The 17,131-nt window shown below is 50.9% G+C and overlaps 1 protein-coding gene across 3 annotated transcripts in view; it reads right to left on the bottom strand.

Moving 5' to 3' along the window:
- Positions 1-2,516: 2,516 nt before the first annotated feature.
- Positions 2,517-17,131, bottom strand: part of LOC140661323 (dual specificity testis-specific protein kinase 1-like) — a 43,473-nt gene continuing 28,858 nt past the window's right edge. For 2 of the 3 annotated variants that reach the window (XM_072883273.1, XM_072883272.1), the window contains exons 2-9: positions 16,603-16,802; positions 11,870-11,991; positions 11,679-11,727; positions 10,851-11,000; positions 8,665-8,838; positions 7,975-8,058; positions 6,795-6,881; positions 2,517-5,334 (exon numbers count right to left, since the gene is read on the bottom strand). In XM_072883273.1, coding sequence (XP_072739374.1) covers positions 5,233-5,334; positions 6,795-6,881; positions 7,975-8,058; positions 8,665-8,838; positions 10,851-11,000; positions 11,679-11,727; positions 11,870-11,991; positions 16,603-16,791 — 957 coding nt within the window. In that variant the 5' untranslated portion in view covers positions 16,792-16,802 and the 3' untranslated portion in view covers positions 2,517-5,232. The remainder of the gene's footprint in view (positions 5,335-6,794; positions 6,882-7,974; positions 8,059-8,664; positions 8,839-10,850; positions 11,001-11,678; positions 11,728-11,869; positions 11,992-16,602; positions 16,803-17,131) is intronic. The other variant, XM_072883274.1, reaches the window with a different exon arrangement.

The raw sequence follows: 17,131 nt of genomic DNA, 5'->3' as shown, positions 1-17,131 counted from the left end.
GGACAGACCAGAGTCAGTGGAAGCAGAGTATTTATTTCTGTTATGTTCCTAATGATCCCAGGTTTATCACACTACGTACTGCACAGATGGGTAGCAAGGGAATGTCCAGCCCTACAACACTGAATCCAAACCTTGTGGGTGAGAAAAGCAAAGAGGCCACTCACACAGCACACCACAGCAGGTCAATGATGCGCTAAGAAATAAACCTGAGGTTTTGCATCTCCCTATTCATTAGGTCCCGTCCCTGCTCACTTCTTCTTTTCAGGTACATGAGAAAGTGCGTGTCTGAACAGAGAAGCACACACTGAAAGTCCCATAGTCACTTCCCCATCTTCAGGAGCTCTGGGTTTTTTTTCTCCTACTCCCAGTCAGATTGACGTGCCCTCAGCAGGAGCAGGAGTAAGGTGCCACAGCATCCAGCTGTGTCTCACCCAATGAGCCACTGATGCTGTTGTCCATGAGCAGCTTCTCAGAGAGGCCCAAGATGCTGCCGCAGACAGCTCTGCAGAACCACAGACTCCTCTGCAGAGACATACAAGCTGGTGCTGACATCCTCAGCTTTAACCTAGCTAAAAGTGCTGAATCCCCTTTCTCTGTTCTCCTCTATCTTCTCCACTTACTACACAGAAAACTTCAACATTTAAATTTAGTCCGTGAAGGACACTGATGTTAGAGGGATTAAGAGCACATCAAGAACAGTTTACCCAAGCCTATCTAGTCAATATTCCCAGACTGCCACCTGACTCCATAAGGAAAATATTCAGGTATGACAAGCCATCACCAGTGCTAGGTGAGGTGGTTTGGACCTGGCTGCAGAGTGAAACTCTCCTGCGTCCCCTAAGCTGGCGCAGTGAGCATAGGCTGGCACTCCTTCCCCTCCAGCATGAGCCCCAGCCACTGCAAGGGAAGAAAATGCTCCCTATGCTGATACAGACATGTGGGGCAGAGGGTCTTTGGGCTTGATGGTCCATCCCAGGCACCATGCCTGCAGCAGTCACAGAGGGCTTGCACTGACTCCAGCCAGGAGCAACTGAACCACTAAGGTCAGGATCCAGTTCCTTAGATACATACACATACTACCAGCCCAGAGCTCCCACCTCTCCTCAACAGAAGGGTTCCCACTCCTCCTTCAGCTCTCACACCTGACCAGTGGGGGGAAGAGGCAGGGAACAGACTTGAGATGTCCTAAAGGAATATGCTCCCCAAACTGTCAGGATACCATCCAGTCCCTCTTGCTTTCCGTCCTCTTGCCAAGGCTCCCCAGAAGAAAAGCAGAATAGCCCCAGCCAATCTGTGACTGATCCTGGCCACTGCTCATCTCAGGGCTTTTTCTCTGTGCCCTGGAAAGCTCACGGATCAGGTTTGCATTTTGCATTAGAAAACTCTCTTCTGCTCATTAGCAGAGCTGGAAAGGGCCAACCCTGAAGCTTAGAAATGACAACGTCCCTGGAGCTTCTCCAGACATTTCCCTTGATGCAAATAATGACAATTGAGGCTGAGGAGTCACCAGAGGAGCAGGGTGGGCCAGGCTATGGGGTGTGGGGAGAAGACCTGGTTTCTGACATATCAGGGAGCCTGGATGAGAGGCTGGAAGCATCTCTGATGGCTTATTGATGCATAGCCATCGGGAAGCAAAACCGGGGCCAAACTAGTCCTCTCAGGTCCCACCCAAGCCAGCCTCCTGGCCAGGTCAGGGCTGCCTCAACTGCATTGTCTGGGACATGGGAAGACCCAGCAGTCCAAACCACCCATGGGATTATTGCCAGCCTCCAAGGGCTGCATAGAGGCTCTTTCCAGGGAGGAACACAGCACTTTCGCCATGTGCAAGTGCCCAGAGATTTCACAGCTGTAAATCTGAAAGCTGATTGACTTCACGAAACCAGACTTCGGAAGGAAAGGTCTTCTTCCTACCTAACACTGATGACTATCTTGTGAGGAGCTCAGAGAACTGAGCTTCAGCATTGCTCTATGGTTTGTATTTGGATGCAGCAGACCCAGTGGTCCTGGCATAGTGAACACCTTCCTCTGATTTTCTGAGGTGTCCTTGCGAGAGGGTTGCATCTGAAGAGTAACTGATGCCATGTATGACTAGCATAAAACAAGCTGCAGCTGGGGAAGGGAAATCATTTCACTGTGGTTTGGTCCTTTTGGCTTATGGGCTGCTGGGGTGGAAAAGATGAATCCAACACACTTTGCACTATGCTTGTGCTGCTGCTGTTACCTTGTGCCCACCCAACCGAAGTGAAGGGGTGATTTAAGACACCAGCTGACCCTGCCACAAACAGAGGGCACAGGGGGGCAATGGACTTAAAATACCACTCTCTCATAGGTAAAACTCTTCTGTAAATTACTTTTAACTAAAGGTTTCTTATGCCAGCTATGCTGATAGAGCATGCAGCTGTTTGTTTAGTTGTGTTTGGTGCCTATGCTTGGAAACACAGCATTTCGGCAGCACCACTCAGCAGACCCAGGATGATGAAACACAGCAGCCAGGGCTGATGTGGAAAAGAACCACTAGACTTTATTCCCAAATGACATTTATAAAAACAAACAAACGAAGACGCAATGGAGGATGCAGGAACGCATGGCCCGTGGGGCGCAGCATGGCCGGGTCCGTGCCATCAGCACCTGCGGAGCAAGCAGCCAACAGAGGGAAGAGAGGCAGAGGAGGCAGCTACTGGTCAGGTCCAGCAACAGCGAGCCTGCTGCACCACCCATCATCGCAGTTGCTTCAGTTCAGTGCCAGGACTCCAAGACATGAAATTCAACCACTGACCTGGACTTTGCATCAGACTGGCGTGGGGAAGCCAGGCCCTGTGCTCCCAGCACAGGGGCTCGTACCTGGAGGGCATCTCGGCAGGTTTCCCATGCTCACCTCTCCCTCCAATTCTGACCAGTGAAGGGAAACTCTTGATCCACGAGATGCACCAGACAATTTCCCAGACCACCGGTGTTCTCTGCAGACTCCCAACCTTGGCTTTTCTAGTCCACATGGTGCCTGCAGACAGTCTCAGTCCCACCTGCCCCTGCAGCAGGCACCAAAGGTCCTTCTAGCAAGGACCTGAGATCCAGCATGTGCCTTCACCATGACAGTGGATGGGGCACATGGCAAGCCCAGAAGAAACACAGTTCTGATCCATCACAGCTCAGACCGTGTTGGCTAATGCTATCCTCTGTGCTCTGTGCAGAAAATATCCCCCTGCCCCGGATCTGTTTAATCCTTCAGCAGGCTTCTTACTCCCAAGCAGATAAATAAAACCAAAAGATCTTCCTTCATACCACAGCATCACCAAAGTATACACAACTCCACAGGACTTTTCTATTGCGTCCCACCCCACAGTTGCTTTTCTGCAGGACCAGAGTCAGATGTACAGCTGGAGGAAGGATCAGCCCAGTCTGTGGCAGGGCACCACCAGCACCAAACCTTGCTGGTCCTGGGAGGAGGGTGGCCAGCAAGGGAGCAGCCCTACAGGGAAGTGACCCTAGACACCTTCACCCCATAACAAGCCATTTGAGGGACTGGTATGTTGAGGGATCTTCCTGTAGTCTACTCTTGTGCAGGGGGGCAGAGGAAGAACAGACTCCAGCTTGGCAGACCAGTCAGCATGGGGAAGGCTGGGGAAAGGCTTTGTGAAAGCAATGCATCTAGCCTGGTGCCATTCAGTGCATTTCAAGCCAGCTCCCAATTCCTTATGATCCCTGATGAAAACGCACCGTGCTCCTCCACTACATCTCTGTCTCAGCACACCACTGACACTCCCTTGTGCAGGCACCACAGCACAGAGATGTTGGGCTATATATGACACCAAATCTGGCTCCAAGAGCTTGAGATGAGGCCCCCAGGTAGGTCTACCACTATGTGTGAGAACAGACTTCAAAGTTGTAGGTTGAAAGCCCATTGGGCTAAACACTGTACAAATACTTTTTGGTGGACAGATGAATGATCCTTGCTCCAAGAGCTTACATTCCACAAGAACAGAACCACAGTTCCACCACTATACAGACATTACACCTATTTACACCCACAAACATTTTGGTCCCAGCAGAACACGTCTTTCAGACCAATGGCCCAGCAATCAGCTGATCTGTGGGCAGGGACTTGACTGCTCACCTATTTCTCTTAATTTGCAATGCCAGACCACTTCTAGTCATTATTCTTTCCACCTCTGGTTTGGATCTGCAGACCCAGCACCCTCCTCTGGCCCACAGAAGAAAACACGGTATCAAAACAAAGTCCTTTCCTGGCTGCCTGAGCCCTGGGTCCCATGAGGGCGTCCCACATTGCCAAGGAAGCGATGGGTGCTGGGCCAGACAGAGAAATGGGTGAGATGCTGGACCCAGCTCTCCCCCGTTTTGGCCTCACAAGCTGTTAGTACTGTGCTCATTGCTGTGTTTGCAGCGGGATGAGAAGGGTGGAGGCAGACCCCTCCATCTTTGAGCCTCAGTCGAGGGCGGCGGGCAGAAATCCAGATTGCTGTGATGCTGGGACACGTGTCTGACAAAGCTTTTCTGAGAGGAGATATTAGTCGGTTAGTTCGTCTCTCGATAAGGCACACCCTCCCCATCGCCTCAGCCGCCGCAGGTCGGCACCCCATGGGTGGCCCTGGCTGACTCTCCAAAACCTTGCTGGATGCCTCCGTGCCTGGGTGCGCCCCGAGCGCAATGCCAGGAGATCCAACCAGAGACCTCACAGAGCATACGTGTTCCTGCAAGGCTGCCAGATAGGTGCTTTAAGGCTTTGAAATATAAGGTGACCCCAAGGCTCATCAAGCACCCCAAAGCCCCTCTCCGTCACACTTCACAGACCCCAGCCCCACGAGAAGCGATTTCCCAAGGCCATGGGGATGGAGAAGGGGAAGGCCCTGGGTCCAGGGGGCACAGGGAAGCAGGAGAGGACAATGTTTCTGTCGGGGATTTGGAAAGCATCCTCAAGGGAATTCAGGTCCCTCCAGGATCATTTGCTTTTAACAAGCAAACAGACAAGGCTGCTCAGTGTCCTAATTACATCTGTTAAAAACCTCAGCTAGGAAAAATACACCCTTGGTAAGTCCCTTCTTCATTTTCAACCATATTTTCCATCCAAGAAATTAGAGACCAAGCCTATGATTAAATAAACACCAGTGCATCACTTAGCTTTTCCCTTCCCCACCTTCCTTCTTCACTCCTGACCCCCCAGACAGTTAATTTACAGTTTGGGCGACTCTCTGCCAAGCCTCACAGGAGGCAGGCAGCTCAGCCCGAAAGCTGATTGTTCCTCCTAGGCTCCAGGCTCTCTGCGACATCCTCCAACTCATCCAGGATTTCGGAGAAGGACGGCCTCTTAAATGCTTCCACCTGGAATGAGAAGGGAAAGCTGAAGAGGACACCCCAGTGCTCTGCAGCAGCTCTGATGGCTCCCCCAAGGCTGGGTAACGGCAGCCATCCATCATTAGCACTGGTCTGGGTCACACACCTGCTGGTGGAGCCTTCTGGCATCTGCATTTGGTGATCCAGGCCCAGGCTGCTGCAAATGAGCAGCCGCAGGACAGGTCCCATGGTGTGGTACAGCTTAAGCAAAGGCAGCAAGATGCTGCAAACCAGCCTGACATACCTAGACCTGGACAGGGTGTGGGAACTGCTCATCCCAACGCCCCCCCAAACAGTGCAGGGGCAGGCATCATGCAGGGGAAGGCTGCAGGTAGGTATCAGGAGGGAGATGTATCATTCCCTGAGCTTCTTCATGACAGTCAGGATCTAACTGTCTTGTCTCCCTGATGCAGCTCATCCTCAGTGGGCTGTGATGCCCCAGCCCTCCCAGTGCCACCGGGGTTTACCCAAAGTGAGGGACATGGCCTGGGGCACCCCCATCCTGCACCCTCACCGTGCCATCCTGGGGCTGCCCTTTGTGCCTGACCCTGTGGAGCCAGCCTGGGGAGCTGCACCAGAAACTCCCCAAATCTGCACATTGCACAAGGGCAGAGAAGAACAGCCCCAAGAGCCATTTCTGGCAGAAGCCCGTTATTATATCAACTTGCATTAAGAAGCTGCCTGTCAGAGATACAAGATCTGAACACACATAAATCTAAGCCAGTTGCTGACGTGAATCACTCCTCTGATTCAGGGCAAGTTATTCACACGTCCTCAGAACCCATGCAAGGATTTACTTCCATTTGCTGCCTTGAGCTCCTAGCAATTAGATGCATTATGATCACCCAGCTTCTCCACTCTCTGCCTGATTACTGCTTTTGTTTTTCTGTTCCTTTCAGAGATTAACTTGAGTCCTCGCTTTCTCTCTGTTTTGCCTCCCAAGGCTTTGGGGAGCATGGGGAGGCCCCCCAGCTTTCACCATTACATTTTACACTAAAGCAAGAAAGGTTGGAGAACGATGCTCTGATGACATCTGTAACACCAAGGCTGGTAACAGCCGAGGCAGTGCCCTCCAGAGAGGATCAGCTGGGTGCCTCTGCCTGCAGCCTGGCTTAAGGAGGGATTGGACATCATCACCAACTTGCTTCCCACAATGGGGTCGACATGCAAGGGAACAGGCAGCACCTTGGGGTGCTTCAGGCTGTAATACACAAACTAAACACTTCTCCTAGGGGCAAAACTGCATGGTGGATGAAGGCATACTACTGGCCCAGGAAGATCTGATCACTTCACAGCTCAAGTGCAGAGCCCTGTGTGCTAGCACTGAGAGCAGCAGGTTCAAGCTCTTCAGGGTTCACAACAATTTTGGTCTCTGTCATACAATTGTGATACAAATCCAATAAAACCAAAGGAAAAAAAAAAAACAAAAGCCCAAGCAAGAATCTCACCCAACAGCAGCTAGCAGCAAGGTCCATCGCCCGCTTGGGGCATTCGCTGATCATCCCTTGGAAGGCAGCAACATCCAAGCCATAATCCTGTGAGGAAGGGGGAAGAGTATGTAGAAGAGACTTCAGCTATAAAGTCCTTTAAAAGCTCTTCATCCTTCTCAAGGTGTTAAAGCACAAAATGCTCGTGGTTTTAAGCTTTTAGGGTCTCCATCACATCACAGCTATTTTACTGATGGCTATGCAAAGGTACTGGGGCAATATCAGCTCTGGCAGGACTGCACAAATGGTAAATCATTAGCAGAGCTGGGAGACTGCAGCATCCTTCTGCTTGCTCTGTGCTATCCCTGCGGGGCAGTATGTGTCCTCCTGGAAAAGCTCATACTAAGGCAACAAGAGCCACAAAGGCAGAAACCAGTAGAGGAACCAGCACCAGGTGCTGAGCAGTGGCTTCCAAGGACAGGAACTGCAGATAGTCTGGTCTTCCAACAGCAACTGAGAGTCAAAGGGGTCCAGCCAGCTGTTTCCATAACTACAGCTTTGTCCCTCCAGACTTCAGAGTCTCTGATACGCAATTCTCCTTCATCTTGTGAACACAGATGGAGCATTAGTTCCTGTTCAGTCTCACAGAAACACGAAATAATCTCTGGTCACTGCAGGTTCTTTGCATTGCCCCTTGGAAAGCAGCAATTTGCTGTTTTCCTGCTGGATTTTTCATCCCTGTTCGGGGTAAACTTTCCCTTCCCACTTCGTGGAAGGGAAATGTTGCAAATGTTGAAACAAAAACGCCGTGTTTTTAGGGAAGCCCACTGTTTCCACATGAACTGTGTATTAACTGCAACATATTTGAAAATAAACGTTTGTGATGAAAGTTGTGTTTAACCTGCCGCTTCAATGGAGAAGCTGAAATGTCAAAGTGAAATGAAATATTTGGAATTAAGGTCTTTAAACAGAAGTACTTCATGTCAAATTGTTGATCTAACAAAAGTTTTGAAACTATAGATGCACTGAACTCTTGTGCACTGAAAATTTTGAGATCAGATTTTCTCATGGAAAAACCTCTAGAGAGAAACCTGAGTGTGAACACATACACATGTGTCTGTGTGTCTGTCTGGTCCAGAGAGAAGCCACAATCTGGTACCATGGAGAAAACACCATTAGATTTGGCTGCAGGAATCATTACCTGAGTCCTGGGAAGAACTTCGGGGTCAGCTGGGATCCTGCCCAGGATCTCACAGAGGACAATGCCAAAGGAAAACACGTCCACCTGCAGGAGGGATGGGAGAGCAGGAGGTGGGACAGGGCATGCACAGAAGCAAAGCATGAGAAAGGGGAGTACCAACAAGGTCCTTCCATTAGTTACGCAAAAGCCCATCAAAAAAGCCCACTGGAGATGGAGGCAGCAAACCCCTAAACTTCTTTTGGGCTTCTGAATCCACCCAGAAACACCACAGCCCCACTTGGAGTCCAGCCTCATCTTCAGGAAGCCTGGCCCTATGCTCTTATTCAATGTGTCTGGTGCTTCTACCACAGCTCTGGCACCCCCCACAGATCCTGCAACAGGCTCATTGGGCTGTAACTCATCAAGCATCTTCCTCAGAGAGGCTTCATGGTGTTTGTCCATGGCAGCAATCCATGTCCCCTAAAAGTTTAACTTAACAAGGCCACATAACAAACTTCCAAGTTGCTAAGCAGAGCATTTACTGACAAAGGTCCAGGTAGCAGGGCAATGTTTCCCGGGGCAGGAGAGAAGGGACATGCTGTTGGGATGTTTTCTGCTGTTGGGACATGTCACCAGCAAGGAGAGGAGACATCCCCCATGCGGACTGGGGAGCTCTGAGGATGAACAAGGAGCTGGGAAACAGTGCCATACCTTCCGGTCATAGGGCTCTCCCCGCAGCATCTCAGGAGCCATCCAGAAAGCAGAGCCCACCAGAGACAGCTTCCTCTCCACATCCTTCACAGGCAGCTCCACCACCTCCCTGGCCAGGCCAAAGTCAGTCACCAGCGCCTCGCGGCCACGCGGTGTCACCCGAATGAGGCAGTTCTGAAAAGAGCCCATGGAGCACAGCGTGACACGCCCAGCGAGGAAGGGCCTGGACACTTCACTGAGTGGCACTTCGCTGGCCCTCAGCCCCCACCTCGCTGTTACAGGCTCTCCCCTCGCCAGAGATCTGCATCCTGGCAGCACACATGGAGTGCGCGGGGCATATTAGGGATGGACCCATCACATCTGAAGCCAGGAAAAGTCCTCTGAAGAAACTGTTCAACGGACACAATGATCCACATCCTTTTATCTGAAAGAGACCTCAAAATGTGCATATCGACCCTGTTCACTGTTCAGCCGAAGGCAGGTAGGATCACAGCCACAGCCCTTCTCACTGCCCACGGCTACACATCCCTAACACAGCTTTCTGGAGGAATTCCTATAAAATTATCTTAAGGTTTCTCAAAATCCTAGCGGTTTCAGCCTGTTCAGTTCCCCAGGATTTCCTCCTCAGCATGTGCTCCCAGGGAACTTGCAGAAATGACAGGCATCTTCTCCAGATGGCTCTCACTAACAACTAGGTTTCATCTGAGCACGTACACACTTCTCTCCCATATCTTCAGCCATCATCAATGCAGGCTTCCTAGGTTTCACTGGGGAAGGATAAACCTCTTTCAGGGTTGAACCACCACAGCCAGACAGAAGGGACAGGGACCTCCAGCACCCACTAACTTTCCACAAGCAGATATGGAAAGCTCCTGAGCTCATCAGTCACCACCAAATAGGAAATTACATCTCACCTGACTTCAGAGCACACTGGCCAAGAAAGCTGTGGTCAGAGTGAACCAGGTTCTTGCCTTGTCCTTGCCTGGTGTTTGCGATTTCATGGTTAGTAACTGAGCCAAGTAAACAGCCTGAGATTACAAAGGTGAGTTTCATTCCTGGGCTGATGTCTCTCAAGACTGTAACATTTGACTGTCTTCCACGCTGCCAACCTTCATCAATGTTTCAAGTTTCTCTTAAAAAGCTCACAGAGCACCAACAAAAATGGCTTCTAGGAGATACACCACCATCCAGCATCAACTGCAAGGACTTGCAGACTCTATTTCCATGAATCGCCAAGCCAGCCTCTGGAGTCAGCTGACACAGATATGGTCCAGGCTGGTGGCCAACCCCTCCTCTCGCATTCCCTGTGATATCATGGACACACTGCAGATCCACCTGAGGTTTGGATAGTTTTGCCCAAGAGACATCAACAAAGCACTCCCCCACCATGTTCCTATTGCCATACCAGTGGCAGAGGAAGAGCCACATCAAATCCTGTCCCTGTGGACAAACCTGAGAATGGCAAAGCCCCAGTGCTGTTCCTGCCCCCATCAAGCAGCATGAGCCTACGCGGAGGAAAGTAGCCTCCCAGCCAGAGGGCCAATACACCAGGAACAAGAAGTGCCTTTGTGTTACACCCAAAGCCTGTCGCCAGATGCCAGTCTTCACAGCTGGCACGCTGCCAGGGTGTGAAACCCATGGAGGTGACCATCCTAAAATTGGTGACCTGGACCCTCTGGATCAAGGAACAACAACTTCCCTGCGCTTGAGTGAGGAGACACGCATCTCCTGAGCTCTGCTGGTGCTGTGCACACAGACAGGGACCATCTCACATGGCACTCACTCCCAGAGCCTGTGACCAGCTCCTGTTAAGCAACAGCTTCCTCCTTGCTGTGAGCAGGAAAGGAAATCTCTAAATCTGGCAGAGCTTCTCCTGCAACCATAGGCAAAGAAAACCATGTGCAATCCTGCACACATTTCCATCTGGTTTATATTCTGACAGCAACAGCACTAGGAGCAATATATTTTTATCTCTATCTGGGTCTCCTGCTTGGCAAGCAATGAATGCAATATAATGACAGGTTTTATCAAGTCAGCTGCCTTGCCTGCAGAGGGATTAGCATGGAGCAGAGGACCAGCATGAGGCCTGAGGCCTCCTGGTTACAGCCCTAAGAGGTCCCTGTATGGTCCCCTAACACAGTTGGCTTCAGCAGTCCGGGGGTGACATCCCCTTTCCAGCTGTGTACCTTGGAGTTGAGATCTCGGTGGTAGATGTTCTTGGAGTGCAGGTAGATCATGCCTCTGGTGATGTCAGAAGCTAAGTCCACTTTTTCCTTCCATGTCAAAGTAATGTCTTTGCTGGCCAGGAGCTCCTCCAGGCAACCCCCATTCACGTACTGTGAACAGAGACAAAAAGCGGGTGACTGTGCAGCCGGGCACAGGCTCCCCTGGAGCTTCCTGGGTGCTGAACCCTCCCTCACCAACCCAGGAGCCCTTCCTTCACGATGGAGGTTGGGAATGCTACCGCATGCAGGGGCCCCTGTGTGTGGCATGGTGCAAATACCCCTCCTGGCACAGCAAGTCACTGCCAGTCTCTGGGCTCTGCCCCAGGCTGTATAAGCTAGCTGAGGTCCTCACTCATGGGCAGCAAACTATAGGCAAAAAGCCTGGCAGCAGCTCAGTCAACACTTTCTGCCACCAACAGCGTAGGAACAAGGTGAGACCTCGCTGGTACCAGCCCAGGCTCTTCCATTAGACCACACCACCATTCCAGAGCCCGCCAGCTGGCCCATTCTGGCCCTTTGGTGGTACCAAGCCAACCTGAAACACTTTTTGGCTATCCTGCCTGAATCTCATGGCCCTGCAGTGACTGTGCCCCACTCCAGCTGTGACCAGCTGTGGGGCAGAAAGGACCAGAAACCAATCTGAGGCAATCTTGCTAGTCCAGAGCCATTCACAGGCACAGGAGTTGGAGAAGCATAGATATGCATTACAGGATATCTGCCATCCTCCCTGCCAAAGAACTGCAGGGTCCTTGCCTGCCCACAGCACACTTACAAGCAAGAAACCTTTACCTCCAGAATGGGGTACAGCTTGTCATCCTTCACACATATCCCAAGGTACCTAAGCAGAAAAACACACACACACACACAAAAAAAAAGCTGTCAAGGTTCAGCGCAATCCCTCATTGCAAGAACTGCCTTAGAGACACCAAGCCAACTCCAGCCCCTAACAGTGCCCACTGCTCATGGCCGGATGTGCCCACCTGACAATGTTGGGGTGGGAGAGCTTCTGCAGCAGGCTGATCTCACGCACAATCACCTCTTGGTCCACATCGTTCTTGTAGATCTTCACCACCATCACTTTACAAGCAGCAGCCTGGGTCACCTGGAGCCAAGGTTGGAGCAGGACATCTCTTAGCTTCCAGAGGTCTACCAGCCCCTCTGGACAACAGCATCCCTTCCCAACCAAAGGCCTGAATCTCATTTCCCTGCTGCCCAGAACTTTGCACAGTCATTTGCACAAGTGCAAGGTGCTGTCCCTTCCACATAAGCTCCACTCCAGTGATGCCTGCGTGGGTGGCTGCAGACAGCTAGGTCCCTCCTGTCCCAACACATCATAACACTATTTCTCTGCCAAAATTTGTGTGTTCCTTGGGACACAGCAGTTTCTCAGCCCACACTGGGTTACTGCAGAGCTGACCTTCTCCCCTCCAATGCCTTGCATTCAATGTCCCTTCCCAACTGCAGCCTACCCCACATCTCCATCCCTCCTTCCTACCTGGGTCTGATCACTGCACAAGGCTGCTGGCCACACTCCTCATCCCCAGTTCCTCCTGCACCCCTACCCACAGCCATCCACCCTCCACCCAGGCTCTGCCAGACAGACACAACAAAGTAAGTGCAGAGCCAGCTCCTCTCTCCCCCGCATCCCAGGACGGAGGTCCCGTGTCTGCTTCCCAGCCACATGCTAACCTGAACCTCTGCTATGGATTACCACCAGACATTTCACTCCTAGGACCTCCCCCAGGCAGGGATAATGGAAGCTAAAGAACAGAAAACAAAATGCTCTTCCCCCACCTTACAACACTGAATAGACTGAGCAGGCATTTTTAGGAGGAAATTTGCTGTCCCCTGTGGAGGCAGCAGGGTTGGGCAGTACTGAATGCAGGGGTTTCATGCAGGCTGCAGGACATGCAGGGATGCCCTGGCTCTCCGCCCCGACGCTCAGGGCCACTCCACTGCAGCTCATGTCATCTGGGTTGATGATCCAAATAGCAGTTTCCAGACCACATCACAGACCATGGTGGTACGTTAACATTTCCATCCTCAATTAACATCTGTTTTAAGGACACTTATGTATCAGGTGTGGCCCACACTGATGTCCTGACAGCTCCCCCAGGGCTAGCAGAGAATCCAGCCACATGTTTAATGTTCTCTCATTTTGAAGTTTGTGGGGTTTTGTTTGTTTGTTTTAGGGAAAAAATAGTTTAGACATAGCATGAGCTGGCTTAAGAGCAGCACTCCGAGTCCCAAAGTGTCACCCATTGCTCTCTGTGATGGACACCTTACGGATAAGGTTACTATCCCAGGTGAGGAGAACAAAGAGCTGCATGTAAGACCTAGCTGGGCTGGAAGGAGAGAAAGGTTCATTACAATCAGGGTCACAAAACAAACTGTCTTGGGAGCAACATGAACTGCTGCTTCCTTTCTGAAGGAACGCAACCCGATAGACAATGTTATTGCTGGAATAGCTCTGCCTCTCTACTCAAGCAGGTCATAAGGAAGCCAGGGCTCTGACATCCTCACCTGATGGGACTTCATAACCACAGACTGTGGGTAGCGACCCACAGTCAGATTTAACTGATTATTAACTGTAATTGCACAGATATAAATATAAGAGATGCTATCAATAATCTTTGCCCAAAGGCTGTGAGTGCCCTTATGCACAGGAGAGAGTACAGGGAGCAGCTGAAATCTAGAAGATCTGAAAAACTTTCAGAAGAGCTAATGCTGAGTTTCAGTGACACCTATTAGCTCTGCACAAACTCTGGTGGAGACAGTGAGCTACACTGAGCTTCCAGGTGAGGTTGCACATCCCAGATGGACACCAGCAGAGTTTACAAACACTGCCTGGGCCAGTGGAGTCAGTGAGCGCTGGAGGGGTTCTTGTCCACAGGGCAATACAAAGTCCAGCCTAGTCTGGAGAAGAAATGACTGAAAAGCAAGAGTAGACCCACATCCAAAAAAAAGTAGTGAGAGAGATGGGCAAAGGTAACAGGCTCAGAAGGCCTCTTCTAAGACCGCGGGCCCTAAGACTTTGTTCTGGCCAACCTGGAGCAGCCCTTGGTCCACTCTCAATCATGCAAAGTGTCCAGTTTTGTCCTGGATCAGTGTGAGAACCAGGAAGTGCAGAGGGGCCTCCAAGGTACAAGTGATGAAGGGTAAAGATCTGGTGTCAGCCTTCAGTAGAGAAATAAAGGTGAAAATCTGGCACTGGAAAGTTGCAGAAAGACAGGGAGTGGAACTGTGCTTCCTAACATGTATGAAGCTTTTTGAGGGCCAACAGAGAAAGAGGTTGCTCAGAGGCTCCCTTTGGGCAATGCCTTAAACCAGCCTCAGAAAAAAGAAGTCACATTGCATTTCTCTCCTGCTTTTGAGTACCTCAGAACCCTATGTATGAGACAGCTGCCAATGAAAGAAGCTTTATGCTTTCCCTGAGAGAAACTCATACTTGAATAGTTCCTTATTACACATCAGAAAGCTAAGTCAGAGAAAAGGGGAAAGTACCTTGTGCCCAGGTCATGCAATACATAACCCACAGAGCAGAAGGCTGTGCCCAGACCTCTTGAGTCTGAGTCACCAAGTAGAACCAAGTGAATCCTCCTTCCTCAGCCAACCCACATATAACAACACCTGAGAATGGGCTTAACCAAAGGACAAAGGATGTCAAAAGCAACAGGCAGCCACCACAGGTAGTGCCAGTGCTTTGGGGAGTCTACGTCCTTGCTGCAGGAGTGCTTTGGAAGACAGCATCTGTTGGCAAAGAGCTTCAAAGGACCATTGCCAGTGACACTTTGCAGCAGGACTGCTGCTGTTCAGGGCTATGAGTCCACAGGGGACTGGCTGACCCAAGAGGACCACAGGTCATCAGAGCACTCAGTTACGGTCACGCTCGAGTCCCCAGACAAATGTCAAGTCCCCACAAAGGACTGTCCTTGTCCCAAGACCTCCTCCGCTGTCTTCTGACTATTTGATGCATAGCATTTCATTCAAACTTTATTTTTTTTTACATTTCTTTTTCTGCTTCTACTTCAAGAAGTTATTTCGTTTTCATTCAAGATCCATGTCTCCAGCCTGCCTACTGCTGGAATTTCATTCACTGCCAGGGCAGGAGGAAAATGTCTTGCACAGAGGAAACAGCAACTGTTACTATGAAAATCTGCTAGATAAAGGAAAGGGAAAGCAATGGCAACAGCACGCTGCGTAGGTGGGAAAAGCAATTACTAGACGGAGGCTGTGGTGGGGAGAGGTATTTGTCATGTATTGCTCCAGTCTGCAAAGAGCTGTCATAGACCTTTGGCTGAAGATTCCCCTTGAACAGCTTTAGTGCACTGTCCCTGGACCTGAAGTTCACCCAAAGGCTTTATCACAGCACCAAGCCCAGATGCAGTAGAGGAGGAGACAGAGCCTTCAGAAAGCAATGTGCATTTATCTATCTGACTTGCATATTTTCTGCAGTTCCGTGGCCAAATCCTGCCAGCCTGGCTCCCTTAGTGTCAACTGGCCACATGTGCTTACACCAGCGAGGGATCTCACCCAGAATATGTCAGAGTACCCCTCTGGCAGAAGCATCTTATGCTGGCCCAGGAGAAATGTGCAGTCATGATGTTTATCATGGGGCCAGTCAAGCTAAGGAGCTGAAGGCAATGGTAGAGTCAGGCCCAAATTGTTTCCACTGGGCCTGCATCACGTCCCAACAACCAAGACCAGTGTCCACAACCACATTCTGGAGGGCTGCTGGGAGGAGAGATAAGGTGGGCAAACCTGGCCACTCTGCAAAGCAACATGGCACGTGCTCTCAGAAATGAAGGCTGAGTCTCACTTCCTAACGTTATGCACCTCCTTTTGCTTTGCTGTTCATAGAGCAGCAATCACCGAGGGCTGCAGGGAAAGAGCCCCAAGTCCCATCTGCTCCCCCCAAGTAAGCAGTGGCACTCCTGGGCTGAGGAGCAGCTTTGGAGGGGGAGCAAAGCTAGCAGCACCCCAGATCCTATGCTTGCTCAGAGAGGGTTAAACAAACTCCCACACCCGTGGAGCTTGGTGCAGGGAGTGACTCACAACAGCCCCAGTGAGAAAAGCAGTTTTGCTTTGGTGACATACCATCCGCATCATACACTGGCTTGCAGGGAGCCGTGAGTCTCCTGACAAGAAGGCAGCAGAGGCAGAAGTGGACAGGCCAGCAGCCTGTCCCAGCCTGACCCTGCCTCAGGTCCCCTGCTCTTCCCCAGCATCACCGTAACGCAGGGCAGCAGTGGGAGAGGGGTGACAGCGCTGGCGTCTCCACGGGGTGTGGGTGGCAGGTATTCTGGGAGACACATGCAGCTTAATTTTACATTCTTTTTCTCTATATATTTTGCTACAATTTTGACAACAAAACCTGCACAGAGCATAAATATTCCCTAATCTCATCCAATACCCAGTTTAGCTCCCTGACAAGCCTGTTGTATGTCTAGATGACAGTATCAATGAACATTGATTGATCAAGCCCTCCCATCTCCTTCTTCACTATGGAAGGGTAGATGTGCATCAAAGGCGATGTGCTGGATGCGCCGAGGGGGGTGTCCTTTCCTCCCTCACCCCATCCAACCTGCCAGAGTGAGCTGGGAGGAAATAAGCTCGGGGACAGGTTCCTCAGGTGAGGCACAATCTACACAGCTTCTCAGCAGCTGCTCAGCTGCTCTCACACAGGTCGCGGGCTGCTTGCATGTCAGTTTACCTTGTAGACCTTGGAGAAGAAGCCACTGCCTATTAGCTCGGCATTGAAGTTTTCCCAGAACTCCAGCTTCCTGACAGCCGTGCGTAGCCTCTGCCAGCGGTCCACGTGGTAGTAGGTGTCGGACGACTCACCATAGTACTGCATGGGGCCGGAGGGCTCCGGTGCGATCAGCCCTGCCTCGCACATCATGGGGGCAGCAGCTAAAACACAGTGTATTTCACAGTAAGCCAACAGCAGCATTTGGACATCAAACAAATACCTGCAACTAGAGACCAGGACTGGACGAAGCCCCAGGAACAGAGGGAGAGGAGACAACGCACTGACATGACACACCCTGCAGCACACGTTGCACTGGGAAGCACCCATGGGCACTGCCTCCTGGATAAGTCACCTTGGACTTGGGCCTGCTTTACGCAGGTTATATTAAGACTTCTTTACACTAGGACTTAAAGATGTCAAATTAGCATATATTCACTTATACCTTCTAAAGGTTTATGATAGATAGGATGCATCACCTCCAACACATGAT

The sequence above is a fragment of the Ciconia boyciana genome, chromosome 18 (genome assembly GCF_034638445.1).
Source record: "Ciconia boyciana chromosome 18, ASM3463844v1, whole genome shotgun sequence".
NCBI lineage: Eukaryota > Metazoa > Chordata > Aves > Ciconiiformes > Ciconiidae > Ciconia > Ciconia boyciana.
The sequence above is the reverse complement of the archived record's forward strand: the minus strand, read 5'-3'. Positions and strand labels throughout refer to the sequence as shown.